The sequence below is a fragment of the Meles meles genome, chromosome 18 (genome assembly GCF_922984935.1).
Source record: "Meles meles chromosome 18, mMelMel3.1 paternal haplotype, whole genome shotgun sequence".
In the NCBI taxonomy this organism is placed as follows: Eukaryota; Metazoa; Chordata; class Mammalia; order Carnivora; family Mustelidae; genus Meles; species Meles meles.
The window spans coordinates 20,978,046-20,997,793 of record NC_060083.1 but is presented as its reverse complement, the minus strand read 5'-3'; the positions used below and the strand labels follow the sequence as shown (position 1 = coordinate 20,997,793).

The following is a 19,748-nucleotide window of genomic DNA, read 5'->3' as shown; positions in this document are numbered from 1 at the left end:
TAGGTTAAGGAAAGATAAAAACCTGGCTCGTGCGCTTCCTTTGTTGTACCGTCAGACCGTGTCTTCAAAACCTTCTCTGCTTTTTTTTTTTTTTTTTTACATTTCCTTTTTTTTTTAATTTTTTTTTAAGATTTTATTTATTTTTTTTCCCTTTTTATTAATTTTTTCAGCGTAACAGTATTCATTCTTTTTGCACAACACCCAGTGCTCCATGCAAAACGTGCCCTCCCCATCACCCACCACCTGTTCCCCCAACCTCCCACCCCTGACCCTTCAAAACCCTCAGGTTGTTTTTCAGAGTCCATAGTCTCTTATGGTTCGCCTCCCCTCCCCAATGTCCATAGCCCGCTCCCCCTCTCCCAATCCCACCTCCCCCCAGCAACCCCCAGTTTGTTTTGTGAGATTAAGAACCATAAATGACCCTTCTCTGCTTTTTACGTTCCTCTTCATTTCTGCGCCGGGTGGATGGGTGGGGGTGTTTGTCTTAGTTTCTTTCTTTTCTCTTCTTTTTCCCTTTTTTTGAGAGGGAGAGAGTGAGAAAGGTAGAAAGGGGCAGATGGAGAGAAAGAATCTCAAGCAGATTCCCCATGCGGGTCTCAAGCTCACAACCCTGAGATCATGACCTAATCTGAAATCAAGAGTCGGATGCTTAACCAACTGAGTCACTCAGGCACTTTTATTTATTTTATTTCTATGTTTTCAAATATCTTTTTGTTTTCAGTTTACCTGGTCTTTCTAGATGTTTTAGTAAGTTTTCTACTTCGTTTACTCCCAACTGTGCTTTGATTTCTGTCCTTCAGAAATGATGTTTAAGCCTCACAAAATACCCCTTCCCTATGGAAATACCGGGCTGTAAAAAGAATTAAACTTTTCTTCCATTTTTCACAAATAACTGGAAGAGTCAGCTTTTCAGAAGTTGGTGTTGCTGATTTAGTAAGCTGTGTTTCCTAAGGAACCATATTCCATGTTTTCTAGGCTCATTGCAGCAGCTGTGGAATTTTTAGCATATAAGTCAGTATTGAGGACCTTGCCATTCCCAGTATGAACTGCTAAGCTTTTCTCACCCTGATGATATGAAGAGCTTTAGTGTAATTCTTAGAATAATTTTTTAAAAAGATTTTTTATTTATTTATTTGAAACAGAGATCACAAGTAGGCAGAGAGGCAGGCAGAGAGAGAGGGGGAAGCAGGCTCCCCACTGAGCAGAGAGCCTGGTACGGGGCTCGATCCCAGGACCCTGAGATCATAACCCGAGCCGAAGGCAGAGGCTTAACGCAGTGAGCCACCCAGGCGCCCCAATTCTTAGAATAATTTTAATGTTAGCTACACATCTGCAGGCTAAAGTTAGTGAAAAAGGAATTTGAGAAGGAAGAAATCGGATTGATAGCACTTCTAGCAACTGAATGTTTAGTATGATGATTAATGTCAGTTTTAGACTGCATTAAAATGGCTACAATTTGAGTTGATATTATGAGTAAGATTTTGTAGTATTTGTATTTTTTCACCGTATCTGTCTCTCTGCATTTATGAACATTAGTAATTCCATTCATCTTCTTACATTTTCGATATCTTAATTAAAATAATGAGTATGCCTCATTAGGAAGCAGAGTTCAGTAGATTAACAGTGTCAACTTTTGAAAAACTGACTTCTCACAGGAAAGGAAATGACAAAACCAAAAGACAACAGACAGAATCTGGGAGAAGATATTTGTAAAATGACTTATTAGATAAGGGGCTAGTATCCAAAATCTATAAAAAACTTATCAAACTCAACACCTAAAGAACAAGTAATCCATTCAAGAAATGAGCAAAAGACATGAACAGACATTTCTCCAAAGAAGACATACAGATTGCCGACAGACACATGAAAACGTGCTCAACATCACTCAGCTTCAGGGAAATACAAATCAAAACCTCAATGAGATACCATCTCACACCAGTCAGAGTGGCTAAAATTAACCAGTCAGGAAATGACAGATGTTGGTGAGGATGCAGATTCCACTATTGGTGGGAATGCAAGCTGGTGCAGTCACTCTGGAAAATAGCATGGAGGTTCCTCAAAAAGTTGAAAACAGAGCTACCCTACCACACAGCAATTATACTACTGGGTATTTACCCCACAGATAAAACGTAATGATCTGAAGGGGCACTTGCACCCCAGTGTTTATAGTAGCAATGTCCACAGTAAGCAGACCATGGAAAGAGCCCAGATGTCCATCAACAGATGAATGGATAAAGAAGATATGGTGTATATATACAATGGAATACTATGTAGCCATTAAAAAAAAAAGAAATCTTGTCATTTACAGTAATGTGACTGGAACCAGGGGGTGTTATGCTAAGCAAAATAAGTCAATCAGAGAAAGAAGGTTATCATAGGAGCTCCCTGATATGTGAAATTTAAGAAACAAAAGAAAGGATCATGGGGGAAGAGAGGAAAATATAAAACAAAATGAAACCAGAGAGGGAGACAAACCATAAGAAACTTTTTTTTTTTAAAGATTTTATTTATTTGTCAGAGAGAGAGAGTGTGTATGCGTACAATCCAGGGGAGCAGCAGGCTGAGGGAGAAGCAGGCTCCATGCTGACAAGGAGCCCAATGTAGGACTCAGTCCCAGGACCCTGGGATGATGACCTGAGCCTAAGGCAGACACTTAACAGACTGAACCACCCAGGCACCCCCCATTAGAGACTCTTAACTATAGGAAACAAACAGAGGGTTGCTGGAACCAAGGGAAATTGGGGGATGGTGTAGCTGGGTGATGGACATTAAGAAGGGCATGTGATATAATGAGCACTGGGTATTATATAAGACTGATGAAACACTGACCTCTACCTCTGAAACCAATCATACATTATATGTTAATTAATTGAATTGACTATAAACAAATGAAGCAAATAAAAGAAAAGCTGACTTCTGTGGTTGTTAGTGAAAAATTTTATTCAGACTTAAGTGAATTTTTTTATAAGTTTAAAGAACTCTATTTTTGTTAAGTGTTAAATTTTTCTACATCTGTGGTAGCTTCATATTTAATATAAGGGAAATTTGGGGTTTGGAAAGATTCTTGTCTTTACTAGAGTAAGTTTTGTGAGGGAGGGACATTAATCAAATAATCAACGTAAATACATGTACAGATTGTGAAACTATAAGGAATAAATGCTCATTTTTTAATACAAAATAAATGTATCCTATAAATGTAGATAAAATACTGTTTATGTTTTTTAAGTCTTGTTGATATAATCAGAAATTAATAAGTTTATTTTCATACAGAAAAATTTCAAAAATACACATAGCACAGAGACTGGTATTTCAAATACTTATGTATCTCTCTTGTTTCCATAGTTCTCTGCGTGCTATGATTTTTTTTTGTTAGATAAAGATTGTATAAATTTGATGAGTACAACATGATTTATGTATACACAGTGAAGTCTGCTGGATTATTTTGGTTTCAGTTTTATCATATCCCCTGAATTAGTTATCTACCTTTAAATTTTATAAGTAATATTTACTGTCTTATTTTTTTATGTATATTTTTTCTTATAAACTCATCATTTGGGTGAGAAGAATCTGTTCAGTCCAGAATTTTGAACTTTCCTTAAGATAGTGAATTATTTTTGGCTTTTACTTTTCAGATTACAGGAATTGACTGTTTGTTCAGAAGACAACGTTGATGTGCATGATATAGAGTTGTTACAGTATATCAATGTGGATTGTGCAAAATTAAAACGACTCCTAAAGGGTAAGTTTAAATGTAAGATATATTTGAAACTAATGAAGGTGAGTGAAAAACTGGTGTTTGAATGTATGAATTGTCCTAATTGTGTTGAAGTAGAACATCAAAGTGGATTTTATAATGCGAATGTCCTTGTGAAACAGATAATAATGCTTAATGATCAATAACTTTTGAGCCTTGAAAACAAAAAAAAAATAAGTATCTTAAATCTTGTCAGTGGAAAGTTTTGTTCAACTACAAGTTTTGCTTTAACAAAGAATGTACAGGTGCTGTTACTTAATTTTTCTAGAATTTCATTTCTTAAGGATAGCTATAAGTTATAGAAGGTTATATAAGGATAGCTATAGGTTATTATCTGTTTAACTGTTATAGTGCTAAAAGCAGATAGTTTAGCAGGATATCAAAGTTCCATTGCAGAATGGAACCAGAAGTTTGTGATTTTATGCCAAGAGGAGGAATTGAGATGGGCGTCTCATTTCTGATATTTGTGTTTTCAGGTCTGTTAGCATTCTGACTAATTTTGCAGAATTACAGTCTCTTTTCAGTGCTTTTTGCTTCCTTGTAGAACATTTCAGTTTTAATCCCATCTGGTGACATTACAGTGCTTAATATGTGATGTTACTTTTTTTTTTTTTTAAGATTTTATTAATTTATTTGGCAGAGAGAGATCACAAGTAGGCAGAGGGGCAGGCAGAGAGACAGGGAAGCAGGCTCCCTGCTGAGCAGAGAGCCCGATGCGGGACTCGATCCCAGGACCCTGAGATCATGACCTGAGCCTAAGGCAGCGGCTTAACCCACTGAGCCACCCAGGTGCCCTGATGTTACTTATTTTAAAAAAAGTTTTTAAAGATTATTTCAGAGATAGAGAAAGTGGGGGAGGGGCAAAGCTAGAGGGAGAGAGAAACCCAAGCAGACTCTGCAGTTAGCATGGAGACTGACATGGGCTTGCTCCCATGATCCGAGATCATGGCTCCAGCCAAAACTAAGAATGGTACACCTAACTGACTGTGCCACCCAGGTGCCCCTTAATAATGTGATTTTAAAGCTTTGGAAGATGCTTTGCATGATTATGTTGATTAAATAGTCACAAGGAATTGAGAGAATTTTTGTGGTAAGCATGAAAGTGTTAATATAAATCAAATGTCAGCAGACATTATTAATAAACTGAGTATAAATAACCAAATTCATTTCACTAAAATTGTTTCTTAGTTTTGTGTAATACTAGATCCTGGATAACTTAAATGTGAAACCTTACAGTATATGATTCACACTTTTTAATTTTACTTTGTATATTGATTAAGGAATTATGAAAAATATTTTTAGTGTCTGACCTAGAAGATTTAGTCATATTAACTTTGAAAACCTCAATAGTTCTACAATGTAATTGTCAAAATACCTTGTTTATTGTTTTGTTAATATTTGCTTTAAACTCAGTAACTCTTTCACCAGAGATGTAAAAAGGCTGTATCTAGGGGTGCCTGGGTGGCTCTGTCAATTAAGCATCTGCCTTCAGCTGGGGTCATGATCTCAGGGTCCTGGGATTGAGTCCACATGTTGGGCTCCCTGCTCAGCTGGGAGTCTGCTTCTCCTTCTGCTCCCCCACCCCCCACCCCACTCATGCTTGTGTGCTCTCTCTCCTCTCTCTCTCTCTCTGAAGTAAATAAATAAAATCTTAAAAAAAAAAAAAAGGCTATATCTATGTAGATTAGTACTATAAGGCTGTGTTCTATCTCTGTTACTGATTTTAGGTCATTACCATTATAAGACCAAACAACAATTAAATCATTTTCAGTAACTTTAATAAAGAAATAAAGTGGATTATTTTAGCTGTTATGGTAAGTGGACCTCAATTGTTTTAAACTGTAATAAACCACAACTCAGTTCACAGTTGAAATTTTAAGATCTTAGGATCTATCATTAAATGTAAGTTAAGGATGATAAAATTTAGAAATTTTCTCTGTGTATAAAATTTAAGAAGTGTCACAAAGGTAAAGTTAATGAACGTAGGAAGGCAAAAGGGCTCAAGAGTGCTTTGAAGTGTAATGCCATTATTTGGAAATCAAAGGAGAGCAAGAGCAAAGGAAGTTGGAAAATATATTTTAAAACTAACTTAGAGAGCAAATTACTCATTTCCAAGTCCAGCAAAAATGACATTTAAATTGTTTAGTCAGTTTTATTACTCAAAGACTCATCTCTATCTTAGAAAGGTAAGTATCTAGATCCCTCCATTAAAAGTCTATAGGAGGCAACAAAAATAAAAATAAGCAAGTGAGACTATACCAGATTAAAAGCTTCAGAAGAATTATCAACAAAATGAGAAGGCAGCTTACTGAATGGGAGAAAATATTTGCAAATCATATATCTGATTAGAGGTTAATATACAAAATATGTGAAGAACTCATTCAGCTCAATAGCAAAAAGACCTCGCATTGTGATTTTAAAAATGGGCAGAGGACCTGAATAGATATTTTTTCCAAAGAAGACATACAGGTGGCCAGCAGTCACATGAAAGATGTTCAGTATTACTTATCATCAGGAAAGTGCAAATCAGAACCACAATGAGGTATCTCCTCACATTTCTTAGAATGGCTATTACCAAAACAACAAGAAATAATAAGTGTTGGTGAAAATACGCACTGTTGGTGGGAATGTCAATTGGCACAGCTGCCAAGCAAAACAGTATGGAGGTTCCTCAAAAAAATTAAAGGTAGAACTACTGTATGATCCAGCAGTTTCACTTCTTGGTGCTTATCTAAAGAAAATGAAAACATTAACTTGAGAAGATCTGTATACCTGGTGTTCATTGCAGCATTATTTTACAATAGCCACGGTATGGAAACAACTTCAGTATCCATTGACAGATGAATGGATAAAGAAGATGTGAAATATATATATATATTTAAAATATACGTGTATGTTTATACATATGTTTAAGAAATATTTTGTATCTTGTATATAAAATAGACAAAAGGGAATGTATGCATTCTGTATTAAAATGGACTGTTATTCAGCCATAAAAAAGAAGGAAATCTTCCCATTTGTGACAACATGATGGATCTTGAGGGAATTACGCCAAGTGAAATATGTCAGAGAAAGACAAATACTATATGTCTCACTTACATGTGGAATCTTGTTTTTAAAAAAGAAAACAACCAGGCTCATAGATATGGAGAACAAAGTGGTGTTTGCCAGATGTGGGGCTAGGGATGGGAGAGTGAGCAAATGAGTGAAGGAGTCAAAAGGTAGAGACTTCCAGTTGTAAAAAGTCATGGGGCTGTAATGTATAGCATGGCAACTATAGTTAGTAGTACTGGATTGCATGTTTAAAAGTTGCTAAGAGAGTAGATCTTAAAAGTGCTCATCACAAGAAAATTTGTAACTACATATGGTGACTGATGTTAACTAAACTTATTGTGATTATTTCACAATGTATTCAAATACGGAATCATTATGTTGAATACCTGAAACTAATATAATGTATGTCAGTCATACATCAGTTAAAACAAGCAAAGTCTGTGGGCTGAGTTTTCTGCCAAGGGGCTGTTACCAGTAAAATGGTTTATAGAAGGATCATTTCTTCCAGGTATACATCTTTTCGTAGATGGGGACAACACATCCACGGAAGAGGAAATGAAAATATCTAATATATTTATATGGAAACATGTTTAGTCTTGTTTTTAAAGTGTAGTCCACTATTTTGAACAATCAAATTAGCAAAATAAAAACCAAAGCATGTTTAATGATGATAAGAATGTTGATAAGCCTACTTTCATATGCTGCTTGGTGTGAGTAGCATTTGGCCCAACCCTTCTGAAAACTGGCTTGGCAATATTTATCAAGAGCCTTAAAAAAATACTCATCTCTTTGACCAGATAATTCTGCTTCTAGATCTTATCTTAAAGAAATGAACAGTAATATGGATATTACTGTATATTGTATATACTGTATAGTATATTTGGATATGAAAGTGCTTATTAATATCATTTATAAAATATACTAGAAATCTCTTAAATGGTTAATTGCAAAGTGTTTAAATAACCAGTGACTTAGTACATTGACTTAAATATTCTGAAAGACACCAGAGCATACTTGAACAGACTGTGGCTTTGAAACACAGTTCAGTAGTTTGTTAGATCTCTAACCTCAGAAACACAATTTGCTCATTTGTAATACCTGAAAATACTAAGATTTTGAAAGAAATAGATGAGATTAAAAATAGCTGACTTGTTTTAACTGTGAAGTTATAGTTACTGTCCTATTTAGAGTCATCCTATGTGGATGAGGAATTTTTAATGGTATGGAAAAAATTTGGATTACTATGTAAAATGAAGAGAACAGGTTTGATTTAGCCTTTATGATCTCAGTTGTGGTAAATATATTTGTTTTAAACTTGCATATGAAAAGGAATGGAATGAAGTTCATTAAGGAATGGTAGAATCATGGATGATGTTTTAAATTTCCCTTAGTTGTGTACTTTTAAAAAATTTTTCTATAGTGACCATGTGTTTTGTATTTTAAAAATCAGTCATTGTTTAAAACAAAAGAAAAAAACAAGAACTTTTGAAATTAAAGGCATGTTTGCTTTTCACTGAATTTGTCTTTAGTGGACATAGTGAGTTTTTACCTTCGCGTTGCTTACAAATAATACCGGAACAAAAGTTTGTATGTAAAAGGAAAGTTTTGTTTGTTTGTTTGTTTGTTTGTTTTTACAAGTATCTCTGAATTTGTGTTAACTAATTTTAGAGTTAATTAAAAAAAACTTTTTCTTTCTAGAAACTGCATTTAAATTTAAAGCCCTAAAGAAGGTTGCACAGTTAGCAGTTATAAATAGCCTGGAAAAAGTAAGTTATAACCTCTTAGCTATTAAAATTTTGTTACATTTTGCTTATAAATGTTGCTGTCTTTACTATTTTGAATTAAAAGTCATGATTTGAGTGATAATTTCACATTAACATTTAGGAGGAATGCATTGCAATAGTCTTATGAAGGAAATTAGAAGTTTGTGATATAATTGGGGTTGTGTGACATTTTATTTACTATATTACAAAAATACCCCTGCTTTCATGTAAAAACATATGTTTTGTTATTTATAGGCCTTTTGGAACTGGGTAGAAAATTATCCAGATGAATTTACAAAGCTATACCAGATTCCACAGACTGATATGGCTGGTAAGAATATGATTTCTTTTAAATTCTTCCTTATGAGGTAAAAATCTATCACTTTCCAGATTATTTATGTTATTATGGTGCTTTTACATCTTGTCAGCTGGTATCAAATAGGAAATATTTTTTTCTCTTATATTTCAAAATTTCCCTCAATCCTTTCCTTTGAGCAAATAGTGAAAGAAGTTTGAAATGAAGCTCTAATCTTTATAATTAGAGTTGTGGATTGGATATTTGATGGCTCTTCTTTGTAGAGAAGTAGTCTTTTGTGCTGTGACACTTCATTTTGTATTCAGGGAGATGTGTATCAAGTAGTAGTTTCCTTACCTAGAATTCTTGAGACATAACTGTGATGCAGAGAATACAGACTTCTGGAAAGTATGATGATTCCCTTTGGGAAGCTGTCCAGTTTGCTTCTTTTGTACGTGACACTTTGCATTAAGGCCTGCACATTGAGACTCAGGACAAGTTTGTTCTGAAATGTGACCTTTTCTAGGATGGATCAAGATAGCTCTTTTATTTTTTAAATTTATTTTTGAAAGATTATTTGAGAGAGAATGAGAGCAAGAGAGAGAGAGTGCAGGGGAAGGGGCATAGGGAGAGAATATCCAAGCAGAATCCAGCTGAGCATAAGCCTGATGTGGGCCTCTATCGTACGACCCATGAGACCTGAGCCACCCAGGTGCCCCAAAATAGCTCTTTTAATACACAGACAATATAATATTGCTTGTCTGCTTACCTGAAATTTCATTGTTTAAATGAACTTCCAAGTTTATCTTTTAAAAATATGACCTTTGGGATTTTGGATAGTGCTGGCTTTTAGTGTAATGCCAGAGATAATTTTCTCACTTAGTAATATCATTTAATTGTATTTTTCACACAGAGTGTGCAGAAAAACTGTTTGACTTGGTGGATGGTTTTGCTGAAAGCACCAAACGTAAAGCAGCAGTTTGGCCACTACAAATCATCCTCCTTATCTTGTGTCCAGAAATAATCCAGGATATATCCAAGGATGTAGTTGATGAAAACAACATGAATAAGGTGAGGGGGGCAGAATTATTTCCATTATGTCCAGATGTCATCTAGTTCATTTTAAATCAAAGTGTGTATTACTTTAGGCTTAGTATTCTGTAAACACAATATTTCAGGAGACCATTTCTAATTATGATCACTGTAGGTCTTTTTGTTTGCTGGCCTTGCCAGAGACATATTCATACAAAAATTCTTTTGAACGGAAAATAAGTGATACTCTCATTAAAGATTTAAAAACAATTCTTTAGTTTCATTCTTTCACCAGAGAAGATTAAGTGATACTTCTGTCAGTGTTCAAAATAGTTTCTCCAACAATCACAGCAAGAGTGGTCCTGTTAGAATCCATCACTTGTGCTATTTGCATGTATTAGGGGTGTATCTGCTTGGTGCTAATGAAATTGACTAGTGACTCATTTTAGAACAGTTTTCATAGCATCTTATTAGGAAGGTAGAATACCACATATGCTGTCTATAGAGAAATTGGTACTATGACAACTGCTAATTCTAAGGGACTCTTAAATTTTTTTGTAAAAATAGAGCAGGGTAAGGTGTTAATCTTACTGTTTTATTTGAATTTCTGTATGAAGGTTGTTTTGGCAATACTTTATTATTTATCTATGTATTTATCTATCTATCTGTCTATGCATACCTGCCACTTTGAGAGAATTACTCATAGTGCAGTGAACATGAAATCGGCTCCTCCATGACTTGCCTATGGATGGAGATGTTCAGAATCAGTGGAATGATTCAGTACTTTGTAGAAATACTGGATAAGGAATTTATGCAATAGATGGCTAAGTAAGTAACCTTAGGTAATCCTTTTGAGTCTGTGATGCTGTGGTACTCCACTCAGGTCTGTAGCTGCTCTTTTCCATTATGAGGACACCGTTGTTCATGTTAGATTGCTTTAGAGCCTGTCAAAAGAGTAATTTTGGGGAGGGTTTCTGTTTATTGGGAAAATAAGCATAGGCAAAAAGCTATTATAAATTCAGTACTACTCTTAAGTGAACTTATATTTGAATAATCACAGCTAAATCTTTCCAAATGTTTGATAATTTGTACATTTCCTATGGATTTCTCATTGTCCATTGAATTTTTTTTTTTTTTAAGATTTTATCAATTTAAGAGAGAGCACAAGCACAAGTAGGGAAAGGGGCAGAGGGGGAGGGAGAAGGAGACTTGTCATTGAGCAGGCAGCCTGGGGCTGGGCTCCATCCCGTGACTTGGGATGGTGACCTGAGCCGAAGCCATAGACTAACTGACTGAGCCACCCAGGCGCTCGAATTGTTTGTTCTTTGTTGATCTGTAGGGTGTGTGTTGTGTGTACACTTTTTACTTTGTTTCTCTTTTTAAACTTTGTTTATAGGTTGTTTTTTTTTTCTGTTTTGGTTTTTGCTATTTAGATATTTAAAATTTGTAGTGGTCAACTCTTTTTCTTTTTATCTCCTAGTGTTTTTGGTCATACTGTTCCTACCCAAGATTTTATTTATTCATTTTATTGAGCTATAATTCACATACTACCATAAAATTAACTCTTTTAAAGTGTACAATTCAGGATTTTTTAGCATATACAGAAAATTGTGCAACCATCACCACTATCTAATTTAAGAACATTTTTGTCATCCCTGAAAGAAACCTCATACCTGTTAGCAGTCACTCCTTACTCCTATATCACCCTAGGCTCTGGCAACACCCAGTCTGTTTTCTGTCTCTGTGGATTTGCCTATTCTGGATATTTCATATAAGTGGAATCACATGTAACCTTTGTATCTGGAACATCCCACGATTTTTGAAATACACTTTCTTAAATGTATTTTTTAGTACTTTTCCAGGTTAAAAAATTTAGATTTAAAAATCTTTCTGGATTAAAAAAAGTATTTGTTTTCTTTTGTAGTCTCACTTTTTCCTAGTCACATTACTTGTGAGCCAACCAGTATGAATGGTTGTTTGGTATGTATCCTTCCTTTCGTATTTATTTGCTTATGCAAACATTCAAATGAAAATATACATACATACATGGAGCATGATGGTTATATTTTAGAATGAGGTCATATATATATATATGTATATATATATATATATATTTTTTTTTTTTAAGATTTTATTTATTTATTTGACAGATAGAGATCACAAGTAGGGAGAGAGGCAGGCAGAGAGAGAGAGAGAGGAGGAAGCAGGCTCCCTGCCAAGCAGAGAGCCCGATGCGGGACTCGATCCCAGGACCTCGGGATCATGACCTGAGCTGAAGGCAGAGGCTTTAACCCACTGAGCCACCCAGGTGCCCCATATATATTTTTAAGTACTCTTTACACCCAGTCTGGGGCTTGAACTCATGATCCTGAGACCAAGAGTCATATGCTCCATTGACTGAGCCAGCCAGGCACCCCGAAATGAAGTCATTGTGTACACATTACTCTGCATCTTGCTTTATTTACCTAAGAGTGTATCTTATCTTTCTTCAGAATAGTAGATAGAGATCTAACACATTCCTATAAGTGTTAGGTAATATTCTGTTACACTAATGAGCCTCATTTACTCAACCATTTCATTGTGAATGGATGAATACTTAAATTTTTTGCAGTTTCTTGATATTACATTTAATCCTTAAGTAAATATCTTTGTTCATATATTTTTGTTAATTGATGCTTTTAATTCTATAGACTAGAATTCCAAAACTAGCATTCTGTGTCAAGGGCATTTGTATTTTTAAAAAGGAAAATTTAAAAAAGATTTTATTTATTCATTTGAGAGAGATACAGAGAGAGAGAGAGAGAGAAAGAGCAGGGGGAGAGGAGGGAGAAAGAGAAGCAGGCTCTTCATGGAGCCAGGAGCCCCATGTGGGGTTTGATCCCAGGATCATGATCTGAGCCAAAGGCAGATGTTAACCAGATGAGCTACCCAGGCACCCCTGTATTAAAAAAATTTTTTTAAATGATTTTATTTATTTATTTTAGAGAGAGAGGGAAAGAGAGAAAGAGTGTGAACACCCGTGTGTGAACGGGAGCAGGGGCAGAGACAGAATCCCAAGCAGATTCCCCACTGAGCGCAGAGCCTGGTGTTGAGCTTGATCTCATGACCCTGAGATGATGACCTAAGCCGAAACCAAGAGTTGGATACCCAACTGAATGAGCCACCCAGACACCCATGTATTTTTAAAATTTTTAATAGTTATTCTTAGGTTTACATTCCTCAGTATTCGTCACATGTCACTAATATGAATCAGAATGCCTATTTTTCTTCAGCCTCATCAGGACTGCATGCTTTTCAGTCTTTAATGAGATGAAAAAGAGTAACTAATTTTACTGCTTGTAATTTGTGAGGTTCAGGATCATTTCTGTTTTGTGGTCATTTGCATGTTTTCTTTTGCATGTCTGTTCATTTCCTTTAGTTACTTCCCTTTTTTTCTTTTTTTCATCAGTCTCTTTTTTAACTTCGGGCACTTTTTGTCTGTTAGTCTCTTACTTGATGATACCATATTTGATTTAGAAGAATGCTTTATAGTTTCCAAATTGTTATATTTTTTGGTCATTTTTAAAGATTTAATTGTGGTTACAAAATGGTGGTACATATTTGCTTTAAAAAGTGTTCTTTTGTCATTGGAGAAGAATGTGTATCATTTCTTTAGGGTACAGAATTTAATGTAAGTGTTTAAAACTGCACTTAGAACTGCTCTGTAGCTCTTGAGAATGCCTGTAGGGGCTTGAGAGCCCTGTATGAATATGCTGGTTTAGCTGTCTGAGCTCCCTGAACCCTTAAATAGTCAATAGATTCTGGCAGTGTGGCAGACCTCCTCCTAGGCATTGGTGATCACACTTAGCTCTTTATTATGAAGCAAGCAAAGAAAAACAACAAATAGAACTATAAGCAGATCAGATCGGGCTCTCATTTACACATTGTACCCTGCGAACTATATATGAAAGTGTTTCTCTTTTTCACTTTATAGTTTTTGTTATTATTGTGTTTTTATTTTATTAGGGAAGGTAGTATAATGATCCAACACAATCGATCTTTATTATACTTATGAGACAGTAATGAGCCGCTGATCTGACTAGCTCCACAGGATAGCCCTCCTCTTTGTGATTTCTTAGAACCTTGGACAGCAAAGACTCTGCCATTTTTATTTTATTTTTTTTATTTTTAAAGATTTTACTTATTTACTTGTGAGAGAGAGTGTGCACACAAGCAGGGGGAGTGGCAGGCAGAGGGAAAGAGCAGACTCCCTGCCAAGCAAGGAGCCTGATGGGAACTTGATCCTAGGACCCCGGTATTATGACCTGAGTCGAAGGCAAACACTTAACCGACTGAGCCACCCAGATGTCCCAAAGACTGCCATTTTTAAAACATAGCTTCCATGGAAGTTGATTCTATTCTGCTGGCCAGAAGGGGAAACATGCTGAGGATTTTTTTTGGGCCCGGCCTGGAAATGGCACACTTTCATTCACATTCCACTGGGTAGAACTCAGTCACATGACCACATCTAACTGTAAGAGAACCTGAGAAATACATCTATATCCCCAGGAACTAAGAAATGAAGGAGTTAGGAGAGAGAGGAGGAGTCAGGGATGGCTTAGACTGCTGTCTCCCTAGAATTCCGAGTTATTTCTTTATGGATGCAAAGCTGTATATGAGGAGTACCTGTCCACTAGGAGAGTAGTGCGGGCTATATGTGCTGCAAGAAGAGACGTGGAACCTTAGCTGAACTTGATGTAAGAATAGAACTTAGAGAGACAGAATTGTTCAAGCCAGGGAGATCAAGAAAATGGATGTTCAACCAGACTCCAAGTTAATGCTGGTCCCCAGACGCAGGGCACTCTCGTATTGGGGTATTACTTTCCAATCAATCACCTCTGATGGCTCCCTCCCCCTTTTGTTTATCTTCCGATATCAGTCCAATGTTCCCACTCTGCTTTACCTGCCACTGGCGTCTTCTGCTCCTGTAGAGATCCAGACGTGTATAATTCTGATCTCAGGCTGATTTCATGGGTGGTTGGAGTTCTTTGGTAGGTAATCAGTTCACTTTAGGGTACAGGTTGAAACGGCGCCTCCTCCTACTTCCCCGCCATCTTGACTCCCCCAAGAAAATGGATGTTCAGATAAGTTAGTTAGCTAGAGGGCAGAAGATTCATGCAGGTGATGTTAAAAAATGAAGATGAAGAGGCAGATGTGAGCAACCTGGAAAATACTGTGAGCCAGTTGGGGTTGAAACTTTATTTTTTAGGCAACGAAGAAAAGTCAAAAGTTTAGGGTTAAAGGTGAGATATGCAAAGCAGTGTTTTTGGCTGATAAAAGGAAATTCCAAAGTGGGAGCTTGGTCAAAATAAATTTGAGTTTACCTTTTAAAATTTTATTTACTTATTTATATTGTGGTAAAAATTTTTTTAAGTGTTTTTTTAACTTTTTAAAGTGTGCAATTCAGTGGCATCAAGTACATTCACAGTATTTTGCAACCATCACCATTATCTGTTAGCGAACTTTTAAAAATTCTCTTAAATTCTGTATCTTAAACATAACTCTTCATTCACCCTGTTCCTAGCCCCTGGTAGCTTCTGTTCTATTCTTGGTATCTCTCAGTGGCCTATTCTAGGTACCTCATATTGGTGGAATCATACAATATTTATCCTTATATGTCTGGCTTGTGACATTTAACATAATGTTTTCAAGATTGAACCATTTTGTTGCATGATATTTATTCAGCCACAATAAGGAATGAAATTCCGATCATGTAACAAAATGGATTCTGGTTGAATAAATATTCCATTGTATGTACATGCCATGTTTTGTTTATCTCCTATTATCTCCACACTATTCTCCTATAAATTTCTTATGTGCAGTGTATTTTATTTTGGTTTCAATCTTTTTTTTAAGGTTTTTTTTTTCTTTAATTTATATATTTAAGTAATCCTTACACTCAACATGGTGCTTGAACTCAGGACCCTGAGATTAAGAGTGCATGCTCTTCTGACTGAGCCATCCAGACGCCCTGGTTTGCATCTTTCTCATGACTAGCAGTGTTGGTCATCTTTTCATAAGCTTATTGGCCATTTGTGTATGTTCTTTGGAGAAGTGTCAAAGTTCTTTGCCCATTTTTTAATTGGGCTATTTTTTTTGTTGTTGAGTTGTAGGAGTTCTTTACGTGTCACGGATGGTAATCCCTTACCAGGTACATGATTTGCAAATGTTCTCCCCCATTCTGTGGACTGTCATTTTACTTTCTTAATAGTGTCATTTGCTGCACAAAGGCTTTTTTTTCATTTTGACGAAGTTTATCCATTTTTTGTTGTGTTGTTGCTAGTGCTTTTTTGGTATTATATCCAAAAAAATCATTGCCAAATCCAGTGTTGTAAAGATTTTCTTTTATGTTCTTTTCTAGGAGTTTTATAGTTTTAGCTGTTTAGATCTTTGACCTGTTTTGAATTAATTTTTATATGTAAGGTAAGGGAAGGGTGTGGCTTCATTCTTTTGCATGTGGATATCCAGTTTTGCCAGCACCTTTTGTTCAAAAAACTGTCCTTTCCCCATTGAATGGTGTTAGCACTCTTGTTGAAAATAATTTGACCCTATATGTCAGGATTTCTTTCTCGACTTCATATTCTATTTCTTTGGTATATAGTCTCTTCTGATACCAGTAGCACCGTGTTTTGATTACTGTGGCTTTATTAAGTTTGAAATTAGGAATTATGAGTTTTCTGACTTTGTTCTTTCTGAAGTTTGTTTTGGCTGTTTCTTGTTATTTGACATACCATATGAATTTCTGGACAGGTTTTTCTTTTTCTACAAAAAATGCTTATTGCGGTTTTGGTAGGGGTTGCATTGAATCTGTAGATTGTTTTGGGTACTGTGGACATTTTAACAATGTTAAGTCTTGTAGTCAACGAACATGGGATGTGTTTCCATTTATTTATGTCTTTAATTTCTTTTAACACAGTTTTCATTGTATATGCTTTCACCACCTTGGTTAATTCCCAAGTATTACATTCTTTTTAATGCTATTATCAGTGGCATTGTTTCCCTACTTTCCTTTTTAGATGGTTCATTGTTAGTGTCTAGAAATGCAACTGGTATTTATATGTTGATTTTGTATCCTAGACCTTTGCTGAATTTACTAGCTCTAACAGGTGTGTGTGTGTTTAAGGTGTACAAATAAGATTGTATCATCTGAGAACAGAGGCCATTTTACTTCTTCTAATTTGAATGACTTTTAATTTTTTAAATTTTCTTTTTCTTTTCCTAAATGTTCTGCCTAGAGCTCCCCCTAATAATGTTGAAAAGAAGTGGCAAAACTAGGCATCCTTACCTTTTTCCTACTAGGAGAAAAGCTTTCAGTCTTCCACTGTTGAGTGTGATGTTAGTCGTGGTTTTTTATATATGGCTGTTACCATGTTGAGGAAATTTTCTTCTATTCCTAGCTTATCCAGTGCTGTTACCATGAGAGGGTGTTGAATTTTGTCAAGTATTTTTTCTTCATCAGTTGTAAGGATCATGTGAGTTTTTTACCTTCATTCTACTAACGTGGTGTATTACACTGATTTTTGTTGTTGAACCTTTTTTGCACTCTACAAATAAAGCTCATTTGGTCATGGTGTGTTACCTTTCTATATACTGCTGAATTTGGTTTGCTAGTACTTCTTGAGGGTTTTTTCATCAATATTTTTAGGAATATTGGTCTGTAGTTCCCTTGTCGTGTTTTTGTTTGGCTTTAGTAGGGTAAGGCTGATTTCATGAGAGGCGTTAGGAGGTGTTCCTTCTCCTTTACATTTTTGGAAGTGTTTGAGAAGGATTGGTATTAATTGTTTTTTAAATGTGTGAAAGAATTCACCAGTGAAACCACCTGTACTGGCCTTTCCGTTGTTGGGAGGTTTTTGATAAATGATTTAATCTCTGCACTAGTTCTAAATCGATTCAGATTTTCTATTAATGAGTCAGTTTTGGTAGATTGTATGTTTCTAGGAATTTGCCTGTTTTGTCTATTACCCAATTGTGGGCATATAATTTTTCATAGTATTATTTTATAATTTTTTATTAAAAAAAATAGTATTGTTCTCATTTTCAGCTCTGATTTTTGGTAATGTGGATCTTCTGTTTTTTGGGTTTTTTTTTTTTTAAATCTAGCTAAATGTCTCCCAAATTTCTTGACCCATTCAAAGAACCAGCTTTTGATTTTGATTTTTTCCTATCGTTTTGCTGTCCTCTGTCTTTGATCTAATCTTTATTACTTCCTTCCTTCTGCTAGCTTTGGATTTGGTTTGCTCTGCTATTTCTAGTTCCTTAAGGTATACAGTTAGGTTATTGAATTGAGAGCTTTCTTTTTAACGTGAGTGTTTCTAGCTATAAATTTTCCTCTTAGCACTGTTTCCAGTGCATCCCACTTTTGATGTTGTGTTTTCACTTTGATTTATTTCAAGATATTTTCTAACTTTCTTTGTGATTTCTTTGACAGTGGTGTTTAATTTTCAAGTACCTGTGAACTTTTCCAGTTTTCCTTCTGTCGATTTAAAGTTTCATTGTGATTAGGAAAAATATTTCTTTTTTTTTTTCCCCAAGATTTTATTTATTTGCCAGAGAGAGTGCACGTGCATAACCACAGGGAGCTACAGAGGGAGAGGGAGAAGCAGGTTCCCTACTGAGCAGGAAGGCAGATGTGGGGCTCAGTTCCAAGGCCCTGGGATCATGACCTGAGTTGAAAGCAGATGCTTAACCAACTGAGCCACCCAGGTGCCCTAGGAAAAATATTTCATATGATTTCAATCTCTTTAAGTTTATTAAGATCTGTTTTGTAGCCTAACATATGGTCTGTCCTAGATGTTGTTCATGTGTACCAGAGAAGAATATATATTCTGCTGTTGTTTGATCAATTTGGCTTTTGACACATTATATTTGAGAATACATACAAGTTGAGATGTAAGATTTTCATTTAGGAGAAAAGCAGAGGGAGAAATTTGTTAGTGAGCTGCAAAGAGGGCTTGAGATTGCAAGATTGGATAACTTTTTTGAGGAACAGAATTTATTTAGAGCAATAGAACAACCTTGGGTATATCCTTTGTTGGAAGGATAAAGGTTGAATATAGCCTGGAGCTTTATAAAAGGATCAGTGGTTTGACATAGACCACAACCACCGCAGTATAATATTTAGAAATATTTAGAAAGAGAATATTTTCAGTAAATTCAGGGTTGAGAAGTCAACTACCTTGTTTGGGAAGGACTGTGTCCTAAGTTCCTTTAATAATTCAGCAAAGAAAGTGAAGAACGCAATTTTTTTTTTTTTGAGAAACATGTAAATGACAGCTGCTTAAATTGTAAAAGTAAAAATCACAATTATGTAGCTTTAGAATATAATTTTTACAAGCTGATAATTTACTATTTTATTAGACAAGTCTGATATGTTAGAAACTGCACGTTAATTAACTAGAAACTTCTTTTTATATTTGAATTCTATAGAAGTTGTTTCTGGACAGTCTACGAAAAGCACTTGCCGGACATGGTGGAAGCCGGCAGCTGACGGAGAGTGCCGCAATTGCCTGTGTGAAACTGTGTAAAGCAAGTACTTACATCAATTGGGAAGATAACTCTGTCATTTTCCTACTAGTTCAGTCCATGGTGGTTGATCTTAAGGTAATATGCTTGTTATTTCTTTACTACAAACTTTAAGAAAACTAAAGGAAAAATAAACTTGTAGTAAAGCATTCTTACGCTAATCATTGTCAAAGATTATTGCTAATGCTGAAGTTCTGAATCATCTTGGAATGTAAGTTCATAAGACCTGCTTTTGTTGTTTCTGTGTTAACTCAGACTAAATTGGCTTAGAATATGATGAAAACACAGA

General features: G+C 35.4%; 1 protein-coding gene across 8 annotated transcripts in view; it reads left to right on the top strand.

Annotated features, from left to right (window-relative positions):
• The window catches only part of NF1 (neurofibromin 1), a 253,611-nt gene that overhangs the window by 68,691 nt on the left and 165,172 nt on the right, over positions 1-19,748 (top strand). For all 8 annotated transcript variants that reach the window (XM_045985840.1, XM_045985838.1, XM_045985837.1 and 5 more), the window contains exons 5-9: positions 3,633-3,739; positions 8,507-8,574; positions 8,827-8,902; positions 9,780-9,937; positions 19,364-19,537. In XM_045985840.1, coding sequence (XP_045841796.1) covers positions 3,633-3,739; positions 8,507-8,574; positions 8,827-8,902; positions 9,780-9,937; positions 19,364-19,537 — 583 coding nt within the window. The remainder of the gene's footprint in view (positions 1-3,632; positions 3,740-8,506; positions 8,575-8,826; positions 8,903-9,779; positions 9,938-19,363; positions 19,538-19,748) is intronic.